At 45.4% G+C, this 18,014-nt stretch overlaps 1 protein-coding gene across 4 annotated transcripts in view; it reads left to right on the top strand.

Moving 5' to 3' along the window:
* Window positions 1-18,014, top strand: part of LOC139226625 (putative leucine-rich repeat-containing protein DDB_G0290503) — a 465,741-nt gene that overhangs the window by 43,406 nt on the left and 404,321 nt on the right. For 2 of the 4 annotated variants that reach the window (XM_070857510.1, XM_070857511.1), the window contains exon 1: window positions 2,708-3,246. The exons of the other annotated variants lie outside the window; for them this stretch is intronic. In XM_070857510.1, coding sequence (XP_070713611.1) covers window positions 3,121-3,246 — 126 coding nt within the window. In that variant the 5' untranslated portion in view covers window positions 2,708-3,120. Of the gene's footprint in view, window positions 1-2,707; window positions 3,247-18,014 lie in introns of those variants that run through there. 4 annotated transcript variants of the gene reach the window in all.

Genomic DNA, 18,014 nt, shown 5'->3' with positions numbered 1-18,014 from the left:
CAAACTTGGCTACGTTACACTCAGTCCCTTCTTCCAAGTCGTTTATATAGATTGTAAATAGTTGGGGTCCCAGCACTGATCCCTGCGGCACCCCACTAGTTACTGGTTGCCAACCAGAGAATGAACTATTTATCCCGACTTTCTGTTCTCTGTTAGTTAGTTAGCCAATCCTCTATCCATGCTAATATATTACCCCAACCCCGTGAACTTTTATCTTGTGCAGTAACCTTTTATGTGGCACCTTGACAAATGCCTTCTGGAAGTCCAAATACACCACATCCACTGGTTCCCCTTTATCCACCTTGTTCATTACATCCGTAAAGAACTCCAGCAAATTTGTCAAACATGACTTCCCCTTCATAAATCCATGCTGACTCTGCCTGACCAAATTTGGCTTTTCCAAATGTCCTGCTACTGCTTCTTTAATAATGGACTCCAACATTTTCCCAACCACAGATATTAGGCTAACTGGTCTATAGTTGCCTGCTTTTTGTCTGCCTCCTTTTTTAAATAGGGGCGTTACATTTGCAGTTTTCCAATCTGCTGGGAGCTCCCCAGAATCCAGGGAATTTTAGTAAATTACAACCAATGCATCCACAATCCCTGCAGCTACTTCTCTTAAGACCCTAGGATGCAAGCCATCAGGTCCAGGGGATTTATCTGCCTTTAGTCCCATTATCTTACTGAGTACCACCTCCTTAGTGATTGTGATTGTGTTACGTTCCTTCCCCGCTATAGCCCCTTGACTATCCACTGTTGGAATATTGTTAGTGTCCTCTACCGTAAAGACTGATACAAAATATTTGTTCAGAGTTTCTGCCATCTCCATGTTCCCCATTATTAATTCCCCGGCCTCATCCTCTAAGGGAAAAACATTAGATGGGCTGACTCCTGCACCTATTTTCTATATATTACACTGTATATATGGGCTGGTGCTTCATAGAAAAAAAGAAATAAAAAAACACCTGAATTTATATAGCGCCTTTCATGACCACTGGACAAAGTGCTTTACAGCCAATGAAATACTTTTGGAGTGTAGTCACTGTTGTAATGTAGGAAACGAGGCAGCCAATTTACGCACAGCAAACTCCCACAAACAGCATTGTGATAATGACCAGATAAACTGTTTTTGTTATGTTGGTTGAGGGATAAATATTGCCCCGGATACTGGGGAGAACTCCCCTGCTCTTCTTTGAAATATTAACATGGGATCTTTTATGTCCACTTGAGAGAGCAGATGGGTGTTATATATGTAAACTTGTATTTACTTTGTACAGCCACCGGAGGGCTCACCCCCTGGAGTCCCAAGGGATCCCATAATCACTTGGGAGCACAGGTATTTAAGGAGGCCTCACAGGTTGGAGAGGCACTCTGGAGACCTGCAATAAAAGACTAAGGTCATACTTTACTTTGAGCTCACAGTGTTCAGTCTGACTCTTTCTCCATACATAACAATGGGGCCTCAGTTTAACATTTCATCCAAAAGACACTGTATATATGGCCAGTGCTGTGTCTATGGGTTGTACACAGTGTATATGGCCAGCACTGTATATATGGACTGGTGCTGTATAGATGGGCTGTACACTGTATATATGGCCAGCGCTGTGGCTATGGGTTCTATACTGTATATATGGGCTGGTGCTGTATAGATGGGCCGTATACTTTATTTATGGCCAGTGCTGTGTCTGTGGGTTCTAAATTATATATATGGGCTAGTGCTGTATAGATGGGCTGGTGCTGCATATCTGGCCAGCGCTGTATGTATGGGTTGTACACTGTATATATGGGCCGGTGCTGTATAGGTGAGCTGTATACTGTACATCAGCAGGCCGGGGCCATTGGAGGGAGCAACTTGCGGTGGCCTGGCCCGAAATTTGGCGCGGTTCCGGCTTGCAAGACCATCAGCAGGCCGGGGCCATTGGAGGGAGCAGCGTGCGGCGGCGTACCACTGCAGGGAGCAGCGTGTGATGCTGTAGGAGGGCGACGGCTGTGAAGCCAGGTCGCTGATTGCAGTGCGGGCAGGCACAGCAGGAGGGGCGAAGGAGCGGCAAGAGTTTGTAGAGAGAAGTGACCGGGGCCTAGGAGAGGTGTGAGTTTAGGGCCCAGAAGAGGCGAGGGCCCGAGGGCAGCACGGGCCAGTCCACACTGTGATATGTGTACACATTAGTTCCATGCAGCAGAGCTGATCTCCATTCGTCTTGGGTAATCTTTACCACTGGTCCAAGACCTAGCTCTGCCAAGCTCGTGTGGTGGCAGGTGTGCAACGGCCATCATACGTTAAAAAAATCCACACACTGGCATCTTCTACCCTTCAAAATTTGTTCGGGATCTGGAATATTAGGTCCTTCATTGAAACACCTGTGAACTTTTTAGCGTGGAAGCAAGTCATCCTCGCTTCGAGGGATTGCCTATGATGATGATCTGGGCTGGCGCTGTATACATGTGCTGGTGTTGCATATCTGGCCAGTGCTGTAGATATGGCCAGCGCTGTGTCGATGGGCCGGTGCCGCCGCTGCGCTGCTGCACGCTGCCTGATGGCGGCGCTGTTCCGAAGACATTGATAAAAGCGGAGAGAGTGGGGGCGGGGCAGCGCGCGCGCGCGCGAGCGAGAGCAGAGCGAGCGGCCGCCGGAACATCCGTTACCGGGGGAACCGAGCTCGGAGAAGCGCCCCGTGATTTGCCAACCCCCGCAGCCAATCACGCCCCCCCCCCCCCCCCACACACACACACACACACACACCGCCATCACAGCACCAACTGCCGTCCGTTTGTCTGCTCGCTCGCTGCGCGCCTGGGGCCCACTGCGGCCATGGAGTGAAGCCCAGCCCAGGGAGAAGGGGCAGGAGGAGCCGCCGCCGCCGCCCGCCGCCCGCCACCAGCCACCAGAGAGAACCGGCCTCGAGTATCCGCGGGGTGGGGGGGAACACAAGACGAGACACCGCGATGAACCGGCGGACCGCCGAGGATTTAAAATCTGAGTGAACGAGCCGCCGACCCCGGACACCCCGCCGTGATTGACTAATTGTGCAAATTTTAAAAAAAAATTATAAACAGCACATTAATTGTGTTTTAATTCGGTGTGGGGGGCAAATTTGTTCTCTTTATTTTTCTTTTACCGAGATGTTGGCCGGGGCCAAGGACAATCCGTGCCGCAAATTCCAGGCCAATATTTTCAACAAGAGCAAATGTCAGAATTGCTTCAAACCCCGGGAGGTGCACTTACTGACGGACGAGGACTTGAACCAGGTGAGAGCGGAGGAGGTGGTGGTGAAGGAGGGCTTCCTCTCCTATCCCCAAAAAGAGAAAAGGGCAATTTCTTGTATTTTAACATGAAATATCTTTTCTTGGCAGGTTTTTCCCCGCAGAGGCTGGTGGTGGGGAGACGGGAGTCTTTGTTATTTAGGGAGAGAGAGGAGGGGAGGGGAAATAATAATAAGCTTGTGTTTTGGCTGGGCTTCATCACATCGATTCTGTGCCTGGCTTTGCTCGGGCCCTGGAGGGGAGAAAAGTGGCGGAGAAAGAGTGCATTTAATGGGGCAGAAACCCCTGGCCTTGCCCTGGTGTTCTTTCCTGTTTTTCAGTCGGGGTTCTCCATTTAAAACTTGGAAAGAAGGGCATATTCCTTCTTTCCAAGCCCTCTGCTTTTTTTTCTCTCCAACCCTTTTTTAATGTATGGATTTGAGATTTATATATCACTTTTTTGTTGTGTTTTGATTTTCAGTTTTTAGCTTTTCCTCCACCCGTCACCACTCCAAATACCACCAAAAAATGGCATTTATTTGTAAAAGATTTGAGAAAGTGAAAGTGTTCAAAATAGAGTACGTGATTAAGTGTCCAAAGGAACTAGATTCTACTGTAAAGGACTAATATATCCCTCCTTGAAATTTCTAATGTATGCTGTACTTCGAATAGAAAATTTCAAGTTGACATCTCTCAAGACTAAATTTCCACAAGAAATTCTACTTTATAGAGAAAATAAGTAGCTTCTATTGAAATTTGCACGCACCATATTTAATGTAGGTATAAAGTGTGGTATGACATATTAACTGAAGTGTTCTGCCTAGAAGTATTTCAAAGTTTATTAAACGACTATTTTTTCCTGATGTGTTGCATTTGTTATGCTGTATTGGAACTTGCACTTTACTCATTGAAATGTGGAGAAAATGTATGATAGTTAAAGGCTTAAAATAAGCATATTGGGGATAAGTGAATATCAGTTGTCTCTGCATTGGTGTATTGGTAATTTTTCTCAAATATCAGAAGATTCGATACCGTAAAGTTCTGAGTGAAATAACCTGTAACATGCTGATAGTGGTGTGATCTGTTACTGGATCCTTTTTTTAAAATAAAACTCCTGGAAAATATTTGAAATATTGGTTAACTAACAAATAACCAGTTGAATATATTTTTTTGTTACTAAAGTTCATAATCATCCTTTTGACTTTACAAATAGCAATCTTGTTTAATGCTTATTACTGAAAATATATTGTTAAGTCACCTTTTTAAAATTTGAGAGCATTTGAGAACGATCTCTTCTTGAAATATAATACTTCAGAAAGTAATGCCAAACAGACAAAGCAAGTGTATCCTCCAGTGGTAATTTAGTGTACAGCGATGCCTCTTATTAACTTGTCCAGTAAGTAATAACTATTAAATTAATGATTGTTCCTACTTTATCTAACTGTTTCTCATTTTGAAATGTCCTTGCACCATGATGATTCTAATCTACAGTAAACAGGATAAATTTGAACTTGACTGAGAACTAGTTGAAATTGAATGTTTATGGTATGCTGAACTTTGATCCCTTCCATTTCCAAAGTGAAGAATCAGTAAACACGTTTGTTGAAGCGTTATATGCATTAAGTATTTTGCTATGGCAGTGATTGTCTTGACCAGTCCAAACAGAATGCTGAATTCAAGACTGGTGTACTAAAACTTCTTTCACCTCTGATATAACCTAAAACCTCACTGCTTGTTTATTAAATTCTATATTGTTTATTGAACCCCATTGTTTGTTGCATTTTTTTTTATTGCTGATAAATCTGCACTTGTATTTTTCAAATGTTAAAAACAAGAATAACTATTGATTGTAGTCGTGCTGTGATTATTTTAAAAATGGATGGTAGATGGTTAGAAAATGAAAGGTAGTGTTGAGTAGTTCGACATGTTGATCAATAGCAGTACTGATCTTGGTCGTGCGATAATTTTGATGTGTACTATGCTTAACTATATCTTCCATTTGGCTACTCAAAGATAACAAATTTTGATATATAGGACTTGGTTATGTTTAACATCTGGTGTTACAGGATATAATGTATACTGAGCTATTGTGTTATGCAAAACTAGGAATGGTGTGACATAGTGGAGATTTTCTTTAGAATTTGATCAGGTGGTTAACTGGATGTTGCATCTAATGTTAATTGTGGACTTGTATATGGTGTTTTGTGATTTATCTCTAAGGGAAACTGCTGTCCATTCTCCCATGCCTTTATACTGCAATGATCTTGGTTAATGTTGGCTGCAAAATGATCACAGGTCATGTAATGGGATGTCAACAATATATGTATAGATAATTGTACTGGGCTACTGCTTCTCTCCTGTTCTGCTGCTTGTTCAGCCAGTCCTGCACTCTGGAACTCCCTGCCTAGTTCCCTCCACCTTTGCATCGCCATCCTTGCTTTCAAAAATTTACTCCACTTCAACTGTGCCTTTGACCACCACCCTAATCCTCTTCATTTTCCCTTTTTCACTCTTTCTTTGGTGTTCAATGTAAAGAGCTTTGAAATCTGTTTCTGCTCATGAGAAAATGCAATTTGAATGTTTTAATTATTTGCCTCTTGCAGCAAACTATTCCTCAGCATGTCAATTAGGGATGATATTTTGCAGAAGAATTTGAATACACTTTGTGTATTTGGACTAAAATGGTAATATTTCATGGCCACTGCTTAGTGCAGCCTATTTTTGTTTTGTTTGGCTGGAAGACTTAGTTGGTTCACCTGGGGGTAGTACCACTGCCCGAGTCCCCCTCTGATTCACCCTCTGTCTTACTCTTGTAGTCACTTTTTAAACTTTACTTTCCCTTTCTTTCCCTCCTCCATTTTGGTTAACTCCTTACCTCCTCCAGTCTTTCTGCGGGCTTCTATAATTCTTTGTTGTCACCAAATGGGCATTATCTGACTTGCTTTGATTTCTCTCTTTGACTTTGGTTTCTGCACTATTGGCTTTGCTCACTCCTCCACCCATTGTTCAATACTTTAAAAAAAACTCCAATTAATCCACTGCAAAAAGTTTTTAAAGCCGTGCAGTTCTTTTCCTTGTAGCATGTTTCAGCACTGGAGACATTCCTAATAGTTTACAGCATTTTTCGCTGTTTATAAATTAGAACCAGCACAATGAGTATAACAATATGGACCATCAAAGTTGCACATCGAACTAAGATAAAATGGTGAGGAGTTGCAAGGCGGGAATCGACAAAACTCAAACAGATGTCTGGAAAAACAAACTGGACCAGATCAATTACTGTCCAAGTTCCAGTCTGGAGGAATGAGCAGTACAGTACCAGTTGTCCAAAAAGTAACCAAGAGCAAGCTAGGTAGGAGGGTCCTTAGAACCACAAGGACCAGTAAGGGGGAGCTGAGGCCCAAACTGACCATTCTCCAAGTAGAATAGAAGCAATGAAAAATGTAAGGAAGTGGGCTTATGTGAAAAAATCTGGTAAAGGTTTTTGGCAGAAGATTAGAGTAGAAAAGGCTAGGAAGAGATTTGACAGAGATGTTTAAAATCATGAAGGGTTTAGATAGAGTTAATAAAGAGAAACTGTTTCCAATGGCTGATGGGTTGGTAACCAGAGGGCACAGATTTAAGTTGATAGGCAAAAGGACTAGAGATGACCGAGGGAAAAACTTTATGCAACGAGTGGTTAGGATTTGAAATGCACTGCCTGATAGGATGGTGGTACAGATTCATTAGTAGACTTCAAAAGAGAATTGGATAAATATTTGAAGGAGAAAAAAATGATGGGATATCGGGAAAGAGTGGGGGAGTGGGAATAACTGGATGACTCTTCGAAAGAGCCAGCCGAGACTCGATGGGTCAAATGGACTCCTTCTGTGCTGTACTACTCCATGATTCTAAGATGATGGACTAATAGTTATGGGCGTGGGGAAGGAAAAGATAAAATAAGGTAGCAAAAGTGAAACAAGGGAGCAGGAAACACCAGAGGCTGGGTTAAAGAGAGGAATGCCCACAAAGGCTCAATTCAGAATCCTCCAAGCTCGTCATTGAGTTGAGTTTTGCAGTACCATGCTGGCCCACAAGAGCTGGTTTGAATAAACATGGTCAGGGACCCCGTGGGTAATACCTTTTTGTTGCAGTGATGTCAAAAAGGAAACCTTTCAAAAATTTAGTTTGAGAAACAATGAAAGAATGCAAATTTTCTTTTGCCTGGGTTGTCTTCCAGAGTCATCTGATACAGTTGCCATGCCGAGGGAATAATCTGGCACCACACAACTAGAATACAGTACCAAAGTTCAAACCGAAGGAAACATAGAAAATAGGTGCAGGAGTAGGCCATTCGGCCCTTCTAGCCTGCACCGCCATTCAATGAGTTCATGGCTGAACATTCAACTTCAGTACCCCATTCCTGCTTTCTCGCCATACCCCTTGATCCCCCTAGTAGTAAGGACCTCATCTAACTCCTTTTTGAATATATTTAGTGAATTGGCCTCAACAACTTTCTGTGGTAGAGAATTCCACAGATTCACCACTCTCTGGGTGAAGAAGTTCCTCCGCATCTCGGTCCTAAATGGCTTACCCCTTATCCTTAGACTGTGACCTCTGGTTCTGGACTTCCCCAACATTGGGAACATTCTTCCTGCATCTAACCTGTCTAACCCCGTCAGAATTTTAAATGTTTCTATGAGGTCCCCTCTCATTCTTCTGAACTCCAGTGAATACAAGCCCAGTTGATCCAGTCTTTCTTGATAGGTCAGTCCCGCCATCCCGGGAATCAGTCTGGTGAACCTTCGCTGCACTCCCTCAATAGCAAGAATGTCCTTCCTCAGGTTAGGAGACCAAAACTGTACACAATACTCCAGGTGTGGCCTCACCAATGCCCTGTACAACTGTAGCAACACCTCCCTGCCCCTGTACTCAAATCCCCTTGCTATGAAGGCCAACATGCCATTTGCTTTCTTAACCGCCTGCTGCACCTGCATGCCAACCTTCAATGACTGATGTACCATGACACCCAGGTCTCTTTGCACCTCCCCTTTTCCTAATCTGTCACCATTCAGATAATAGTCTGTCTCTCTGTTTTTACCACCAAAGTGGATAACCTCACATTTATCCACATTATACTTCATCTGCCATGCATTTGCCCACTCACCTAACCTATCCAAGTCGCTCTGCAGCCTCACAGCATCCTCCTCGCAGCTCACACTGCCACCCAACTTAGTGTCATCCGCAAATTTGGAGATACTACATTTAATCCCCTCATCTAAATCATTAATGTACAGTGTAAACAACAAGGTAGCCCGATTGGGACATCTAATAGTGAATGAATCCTGCAGTGTAGCGGATTAGGGTCTCAGGTGATCCCAGTAACAGTCTTAACCTCATCTAGCATCAAGCACAAATTCTTAGATCTGAGATGTGAGAGACACCATCATTGCTCTCTCAGCACCTACAACAAACATTGGGCTTTTCTAGATACTGTTAATTTATGTCGGGTCACCTACGCAATAATATTTTAAGTTGACTTTTCTGCAAATCATTACCAGGTGTCACCTTGGAAGTTAAGATATTTCTTGTCAGAAACTTTAATCAAAATTCACCTCTTGCAGAGACCAGAGCTCCTGATAGCCATTTATAAACCTAAGTGAAATCAGTTTGTTGCTTTGAAAAAAGAAATCTGCGGATCTCAGAATTGATAAATCAACAACTTTAATATTGCATTGTAGTTTACTGTTTGTGCTGTGCAAGACTCTTTCCTTTTTAGTTTGTAAGATTCTTAAAACTTTGCATTCATGCTACTAGTATATATGAAAACATGGGTTGAGTTTTGCATTTGCACATAACACATAGTCTAGTAATTATGTTGGGGAAGGAAGAAAAATGGCAGGCATTCCACATTGACCAACTCCACTCTTTTCCCAATCCCTTTGTCCCTTGACAAAATGTATGTTTTTCTTCCATAAGTAGCAAATCCAGATAAAGCAACTATATAACAAAACCTTTTCACACAGACAAGAAAAGTAATGGCAAAATTAAATTGCGCAGCATCGATGTTATCAATCTGCTGTCGCACTTGTTTGATTTATGATTATTTAAACCATGAGATCACTAAGCTGGTTCTGTACACTGGTTTCTTTGTATATTAATGTACTAGTGGTTGAAAAGAAGGAATCAATGATTTTATTTTGAAGAAAAAAATTGCTTTTGTATCTTTTTTGGATGTGTTAAAATTTTTTGTTTAAACTGAGTGACGATGACCTCATTGATTCAGTGCTGCAGTAATGTTTGTACATTTGACTGTTAATTCAGTTCCCCCATTCTATTGGACACTTCATTCCAAGCTACTAAATAGCAATGCGTTCATTATTGTACAGCTATGGCTCAGTGGTAGCACACGCATCTGAGTCAGAAGGTTGTGGGTTCAAGTCTCATTCCAGAGACTTGAGCACATAATCTTGGCTGACACTCCAGTGCAGTACTGAAGGAGTGCTACTCTGTAGGCGGTGTCGTTTTTCGCTGGAAGATTGAGTGGATGTAAAAGATCCCATAGCGCTATTTCGAAGAAGAGCAGGGGAGTTATCCCCGGTGTCCTGGCCAATGTTTATCCCTCAATCAACATAACAAAAACAGTTTATCTAGTCATTATCACATTGCTGTTTGTGGGAGCTTGTTGTGCGTAAATTGACTGCCGCGTTTCCTACATTACAACAGTGACTATAGTTCAAAAGTACTTCATTGGCTGTGAAGCACTTTGGGACGTCCTGCGGTTGTGAAAGACGCTATATAAATGCAAGTTCTTATTTTAAATGAAGTTACATAATGAAGGCAATTTTAAGCTGGCTACTAATGGTGAGACCTCTTAATTGCAGCTTTTAGCTAGTATTCCATATAATAAATGCACTTTACTTGACATCATAAACAAGTGAATTACAGTAGTGCAAATCTTCTCAATGGCTGTTTTCTTTTTCTTTGTATGCAGGTGTCAACTTGGTTCATTGGTAGAGCTCTTGCATGATCAGCCATGATCATATTGAATGGTGGTGCAGGCTTGAAGGGTCCAAATGGCCTACTCCTGCAACTACTTTCTATGTTTTTTGCTTCTAAGTCAGAAGGTCGTGGGTTCAAGCCTTGCTCAAGGGCTTGACCACATAATCTAAGCTGGTACTCAGTGCAGTGCTGTCTTTTGGATGAGGTTAAACCTTTGGCAATGTTTGAACAAGAGCTGGGGAATTCTCCTTGTTCTAGCCAATAATTATCCCTCAACCTACACCACCAAATACAGATTAACTGGTTGTTTATCTCATTGCTGTTTATAGAACCTTGCTGTGTGCAAATTGGTTTATTCATTGTAAGTTGCATTTATCTACAGGACAGTGACAACACTAGAAAATTATTTATTGGCTATGAAACATTTTTGGAAGTTCTGAGGACATGACAGATGCAACTTCATTTTTCCTTTTTTGGTTCCCCTGATTAAGTCATTTTGACGTCCTTTCTGTCATTCAAAATGGTGTATGCAGTAGTATTTGTTAAATGCATTTATATATTTTTGGGGGAAGTTAATCTGGGCTCCCAGACTTTTCCTTAATGCATTCTATCTTAAAAAAAATAATATTTAAGTAAGCTGAATTTATTTTCTGGAAGGGATGCTTTGAGATGTTATTCCTGAACTGAACACAGTTGCAGTATCTTTTAGCTGCTCCTCATTTCTAGAGCTGGTCAAATTAACTTCTATTTAGAGAATTATTATTTTACAAGAGCCAAATATAATTTTGCTTTTTGATGATTTTTTTTATTTTAAAGCATGAAACTAATCCTTTATAATCTTGCAGGCAGCATTTAGCATACTGCATTTACCAAACTCATTTTTGCAAAGCGAGGAAAATAGAGCAACAGTAAAATTGAATGTTAAATATTAATGAAGGAATGTTCATCCATCATATTTTGGAAATTCATCGTTAACTAGCTCCCACACTTTTTAATGGTGCATATTTGTTTGGCTGGCAGTATAAAAATCTATTAAATACATAATATTTGCAGCACAAGACTCATTATAAACTCCATTCTAAACATTTTTTTTACTTATCAAAACAGATTAACATTGGACCTTTATTTCAAGTACTTTTGGAATAGTAAGGTAGAATCTCTGTTTCAGATACCCTGGGAATGAAAACAGTACCTAACATAAAAGTGCTTCACGGTATGGTTAAATCTATTTTAAAAAAAAAAGAAAAGAAAGACTTGCATTTGTATAGCACCTTTCATGACCACCGGAAAACCCAAAGCGCTTTACAGCCAATGAAGTACTTTTTGAAAAGTAGTCACTGTTGTAATGTAGAAAAAAGGCGGCTTATTATATCAAATTGTCTTTTCTGTCTTTGCCTTCTGTGCACTGCTCAAATGCTGTGGAGACAATAACTAACAGGTAAAAGTAACAAAGGCAGAGTATTGTGGATGCTGTAAATCTGAAATAAAAATCAGGAAATGCTGGAAACCCTCAATAGGTCAGGCAGCATTTGTGGAGAGAGAAACAGAGTTAACGTTTCAGGTTGATTTTTCATCAGAACTGGAAGAATATTGAGATTTAACAGTTTATAACTAAGTACAGAGGCAGGGGAAAAGTGGAGGAGGAAGAAAGAACAAAGTGCAAGGTCTGTGATGGGATGGTGGGCGAGAGCGAGAGACACAGGAGGCCATTCGGCCTGTCAAACCTGTGTTGGCTTTTCCAATCCTGGGACTGCACTTGGGAATGCCGACCCTGGGACTGCACATGGGGATGCCGAACCTGGGTATGATGGTGCAAGACAAAACGGGGTGGTAATGGAATAAGTAAAGAAATAAAAGATGGGTCTCGGGTGCAAATGGTTACAGCAGAACCATTACCAGCACCTGCTGTCTGAGAAAAGGGGAGCTGTGTTTATGATCTAAAGTTGTTAAACTCTGTAGTGTTGAGACTGGAAGATGAGATGCTGTTCCCTGAACTTCATTGGAACAGTATAGGAGGCTGAGGACAGAGGTGTGGGAGAGAGAATTAAAGTGGCAAGCGACCGAAAACTCGGTCATGCTTGCTGACTGAACGGAGGTGTTCAGCAAAGTGATCACCCAGTCTGCATTTGCATTGTGAGCAGTAAATGCAGTATACTAAGTTGAAAGAATCATAGAATCACTGAGGGAATGGTCCCTTTGGAATACTGAAATGGGGGAGGGCATCAAAGAGGTAGGTTTTAAGGAGCATCTTAAAGGAGGAGAGAGAGGCAGAGGTGTTTACAGAGGAAATTCCAGAACTTAGGGTCTAGTCACCTCTCCCTCCAGGTAATCTCTCCTACCCACACTTGTGGACATCTGCTCAACCATGGCATCCCGTGTGGCCTCTCTACTTCCAACATCTCAATCACAAGGCTATCTCTGGCCACTTCCTTCTGTCAAGCCTCTGGAATAAACTCTTTACCCCCCCCCCTCAATTTGCTTACAACTGCACATTCAAGCTCCCAGCTTCCTAGCCCTTGTCCCATTTATAACAATGAAGTAATCTGCTCAGCATCTCCTTTGCCTCCAAATCTTGATGCCCTAATATTCAGTAAAACCTTTACCCCCTCCTACCTTGATCACCTCTTCATATCTTCACACCCTCAAGTGCAAGGAATGCAGACATGAACATGCTTAGCCACTTGTTTTGCTCTCTTTTGCCAAAACCAGTCACTACTCCAGGATCATTCTGGAAAGCAAAGATATCCTTGGGCTTCTTCACTACCGACCATCTCCTTTCAATCCATCTCCACCACCCCTCGCATCCAACAACAGCTGACTCAAGGACTTCTTTGTCACTAATTTTCAGACCATCCAATGTAACTGTCTCTGCTGCATCCCCTTGCCCACAAGGCCAAATTTTCCCCAGGGTACTCCCAGCCCTGAACCCAGATTTTTCTGTAGTTTTTCTCCCATCTACCTCATGCCCTCTGAACTCATCTTGTCCATGAGACACACCACCTGCTCTCTTGAATCCATTCCCACTAAACTGCTAAGTGCGAACTTCCCTTTCTGGGCCCCATGCTAACTGACATTGTAAATGGTTCCCTTTCCTCAGGTACTATCCCTTGCCCTTTAATTACTACCATCATCACTTTGTTCCTTTTTTATTAAGGCTAAAAGGCCCTTGACCCCTGCCCTTAAAACTACTGTCTGATCTCCAACCTCCCTTTGCTCTCAGGTTTTTGAATGTATCGTTGCCTCCTAAATCCATACCCATCTTTCCTGCAACGCCACAGTTGAATCTTTGTAATCAGGTTTCTGCCTGTGCCGCAGCACTGAAACGGCTCTAATCAGTCACAAATGACATCCTCTGTGACTATGGTGCACTATCCCTCTTTGTCTTTCTCAACTTGTCTGCAGCCTTTGACAAGGTTTTACCACACCATCCTCCTGCAACTCCTCTTCTCTGTTGTACAGTTCAGTGGGACTATCATCGCTTGGTTCCACTCTTGCCTATCCAATTGTAGCCAGAGTATCTCCAGCAATGGCCCCTCTTAATGCTCGCACTATTACCTCAAGTCCTCCAAGGATCTATCTATCCTTGACTCCTTGTCTTCCCCATCTATATGCTCCTCCTTGGCAACATCATCTGAAGACACTGGGTCAGGTTCCAGATTTGCATTAACGGTATTAGTAAAAGTCACCATAAAGGATTGTCATAAAAACCCAACTGGTTCACTAATGTCCTTATGGCAAGGAAACTTGTCGTTCTTACGGTCTGATCTATGTGACTCCAGTCCCACATCAATTTTGCAAGCCACTCAGTTTTACTAGGCATAGACATTAAAGGCTGGCCTTGCCAGCGAGGCCCTGATGAATCAAATTAAAAGTAATACTGGTCTACTGCTGGTGGTAGTTTAAAGTGATTAGTTGCGTATTGGGAAACACTGACTAATATTGCCCCATGTGATTTTGTTTTTTTAACTCCAATGTATTGGTACTAATGCTAAATAAGTCTAGTGAACACTGGGGGTGGGGAGGAAAAAAGATGATTTGTTACAAGAAAATGGACTAATGTCCTCTTTGTCTCCCCACAAAGCATTGCTGGAATATAGTTCCATTCATGTCAGTTTCCCTATTACCTCACCCAAGTAGCCATTGTTCATGTATGAGCTTTGACTGCAAATGTTAGCAGTATATGCATCTGCAAGGGGCATCACAGTTGAGCCCAATTCTATCTTTGCTTGATGTCCACACAAGCATGTTTCCAGCAGGGATCCATCACGGATTTGCTGCTGAGACTGGTTGTAATGCTTCTACTGTTGCCTTGGCTGAGAACTAACTCCGCATGGTCCAAGATTGATTTGTAAGGCTCTGTTAAGCACATATAGACTTGCCATTGAGGAAGCCTTTCTTTTGCTCGGTTTGCTTTGGTCCACAATCCATTTTTTTGTTGTTTGTTTGAATATTATTGTTTTTAAACAATAAGAAAGAAAATGAAAGACTTGCATTTATATAGTGGCTATCACAACCTCAGGATGTCCCAAAGTGCTTTACAGCCAGTGAAGCACTTTTTTGAATTGTATTCCATGTTGTAATGTAGAAAATGCGGCAGCCAGTTTGCGCACGCCAAGCTCCCACAAACAGCAATGTGATGATGACCAGTCAATATATTTTAGTGATGTTGATTGAGGGATAAATATTGGTCAGGATATCAGGGATAACTCCCCTTCTTTGAAATAGTGCCATGGGATCTTTAGCATCCACCCGAGAGACCAGAGAGGGCCTCGGTTTAACATCTCATCCAAAAGACAGTGCTGCACTGGAGTGTCCCCTAGAATTTTGTGCACAAGTCACTGGAGTGGGGCTTGAGCCCACAAGCTCCAAGGCAAAAGTGCTATCAACTGATCATCATCATAGGCAGTCCTTCAACATCGAGGAAGACTTGCTTCTACTCCTAAAGTGAGTTCTTTGGTGCTGAACAGTCCAACACGAGAGCCACAGACCTTGTCACAGGTGGGACAGATATTCATCGGAGGAAGTGGGGCGATGGGGGGGGTGGGTGGGTGGCACTGATTTACCACGCGCTCCACCCGCCACCTGTGCCTGATCTCTTCACGCTCGCAGCGTTGAGATTCGAAGAGCTAAACCATGACTGACACTGGTGTGCAGATGTTCTCCAATGCGAGGGACCTGAATTAACAAATCTAGTTCAAGCTGAATGATCCTTGAGGGTTTATCATTGTATCTCTACTGATGCTGATAATATCGCACCCATTAATACTGACTTATTAGTGTTGGGATCATTGCCATCACTGATGGCCATGAATCTGAGCTCTTTTGTGCAATAGATTGGATTTGTGTTCAGACAACTAAACATAGATAGGATTTTCTTGCTGAATTATAGTTTAGTTCATTATTTCCACCTACATTGTTAAATGCATTTGTACTGCTAATTGACTAACATTTTTGCTGTTCTTTTATAAAATACACACGTTTTAAATTTCCTATATTATATTATAGTGATAGTCAGCAAATATAATGGCTGTCACTGAAGAGCACAACACAAAGGGCCCAAGTTTCCACATGCGCCTAGAACGGCGCAGTCCCGACCTGGACGCCCATTTTTCGCGCCACAAAGTGCGCCTAAAAAAATTCTCGGTATTCTCCACCTACCTGCAGGTCCTCTGGCCCTCGGCGCAGCGAGCACGAGCTGTAGGGGGGGCGGAGCCAGGTCCCTGCACTGAAAACAGTGCCGGGACCTCTGCACATGCGCGCTACAGTGGGCACGCAAGTGCAGTAGCTCCAGGCGCCGAACTGTGTGGGAGGGACCCGAAGCACGCAGCCCCTAGCCCTGGCCGAATGGCATCACGGGCTGCGTGAATAAGGCTCCTCCCACGGCCAGCTCCTGCTCCCCCCCCCCCCCCCGGACCAGACCCGACACCCGCTCCCCGCCCCCCCCCCCCCCTGCCTCCGGACCAGACCCGACACCTGCTCCCCCCCCGCCTCCGGACCAGACCCGACACCCGCTCCCCCCCCCCCCCCCCCCGCTGCCTCCGGACCAGACCCGACACCCGCTGCCCCCCCCCCCGACTGACCCCCCCCCCGACTGACCCCCCCCCCGCGCTCCTCTTCCCGCTCCCCGACTGGACCCGACCCGCGCTCCTGTTCCCGCTCCCCGCCTCCCCGACCCGACCCAAGCTCCTGTTCCCGCTCCGCCCCAGACTGGACCCGACCCGACCTGCGCTCCTGTTCCTGCTCCCCGCCCCCCCCGACTGGACCCGACCCGACCCGACCCGACCCGCGCTCCTGTTCTCGCTCCCCGACTGGACCCGACCGTGCTCCCGTTCCCGCTCCCCGCCCCCCTGACTGGACCCGACCCGACCCGCGCTCCTGTTCTCGCTCCCCGCCCCCCCGACTGGACCCGACCCAACCCGCGCTCCCGAGCCCCCCCTCCCCCCACTCCCGCTCCCGGACTGGATCCGACCTGACCCCCCCCCCCCCACTCCCCTTTCTCTCTCTCTTCCCGCCCCCCCTTTCTCTCTCTCTTCCCCCCCCCTTTCTCTCTCTCTTCCCCCCCCCTCTCTCTCTCTTCCCTCTCCCCCCCTCTCTCTCTCTTCCCTCCCCCCTCTCTCTCTCCCTCCCCTCCCCCCCTCTCTCTCCCTCCCCTCCCCCCCTCTCTCTCTCCCTTCCCCCCCTCTCTCTCTCCCTCCCCTCCCCTCCCCCCCTCTCTCTCTCCCTCCCCTCCCCCCCTCTCTCTCTCCCTCCCCTCCCCCCCTCTCTCTCTCCCTCCCCTCCCCCCCCTCTCTCTCTCCCTCCCCTCCCCCCCTCTCTCTCTCCCTCCCCTCCCCCCCTCTCTCTCTCCCTCCCCCCCCTCTCTCTCTCCCTCCCCCCCCTCTCTCTTCTTCCCCCCCCCCTCCCTCTCTTCTTCCCCCCTCCCTCTCTTCTTCCCCCCTCCCTCTCTTCTTCCCCCCTCCCTCTCTTCTTCCCCCCTCCCTCTCTTCTTCCCCCCTCCCTCTCTTCTTCCCCCCTCCCTCTCTTCTTCCCCCCTCCCTCTCTTCTTCCCCCCTCCCTCTCTTCTTCCCCCCTCCCTCTCTTCTTCCCCCCTCCCTCTCTTCTTCCCCCCTCCCTCTCTTCTTCCCCCCTCCCTCTCTTCTTCCCCCCTCTCTCTCTTCTTCCCCCCTCTCTCTCTTCTTCCCCCCTCTCTCTCTTCTTCCCCCCTCTCTCTCTTCTTCCCCCCTCTCTCTCTTCTTCCCCCCTCTCTCTCTTCTTCCCCCCTCTCTCTCTTCTTCCCCCCTCTCTCTCTTCTTCCCCCCTCTCTCTCTTCTTCCCCCTCTCTCTCTTCTTCCCCCTCTCTCTCTTCTTCCCCCCTCTCTCTCTTCTTCCCCCCTCTCTCTCTTCTTCCCCCCTCTCTCTCTCCTTCCCCCCTCTCTCTCTCCTTCCACCCCCCCTCTCTCTCCTTCCACCCCCCCTCTCTCTCTCCTTCCACCCCCCCTCTCTCTCTCCTTCCACCCCCCCTCTCTCTCTCCTTCCACCCCCCCTCTCTCTCTCCTTCCACCCCCCCTCTCTCTCTCCTTCCACCCCCCCTCTCTCTCTCCTTCCACCCCCCCTCTCTCTCTCCTTCCACCCCCCCTCTCTCTCTCCTTCCACCCCCCCTCTCTCTCTCCTTCCACCCCCCCTCTCTCTCTCCTTCCACCCCCCCTCTCTCTCTCCTTCCACCCCCCCTCTCTCTCTCCTTCCACCCCCCTCTCTCTCTCCTTCCACCCCCCCTCTCTCTCTCCTTCCACCCCCCCCTCTCTCTCTCCTTCCAC

The sequence above is a fragment of the Pristiophorus japonicus genome, chromosome 16 (genome assembly GCF_044704955.1).
Source record: "Pristiophorus japonicus isolate sPriJap1 chromosome 16, sPriJap1.hap1, whole genome shotgun sequence".
Taxonomy (NCBI): domain Eukaryota; kingdom Metazoa; phylum Chordata; class Chondrichthyes; family Pristiophoridae; genus Pristiophorus; species Pristiophorus japonicus.
This window is presented reverse-complemented; position numbering and strand designations above follow the sequence as displayed.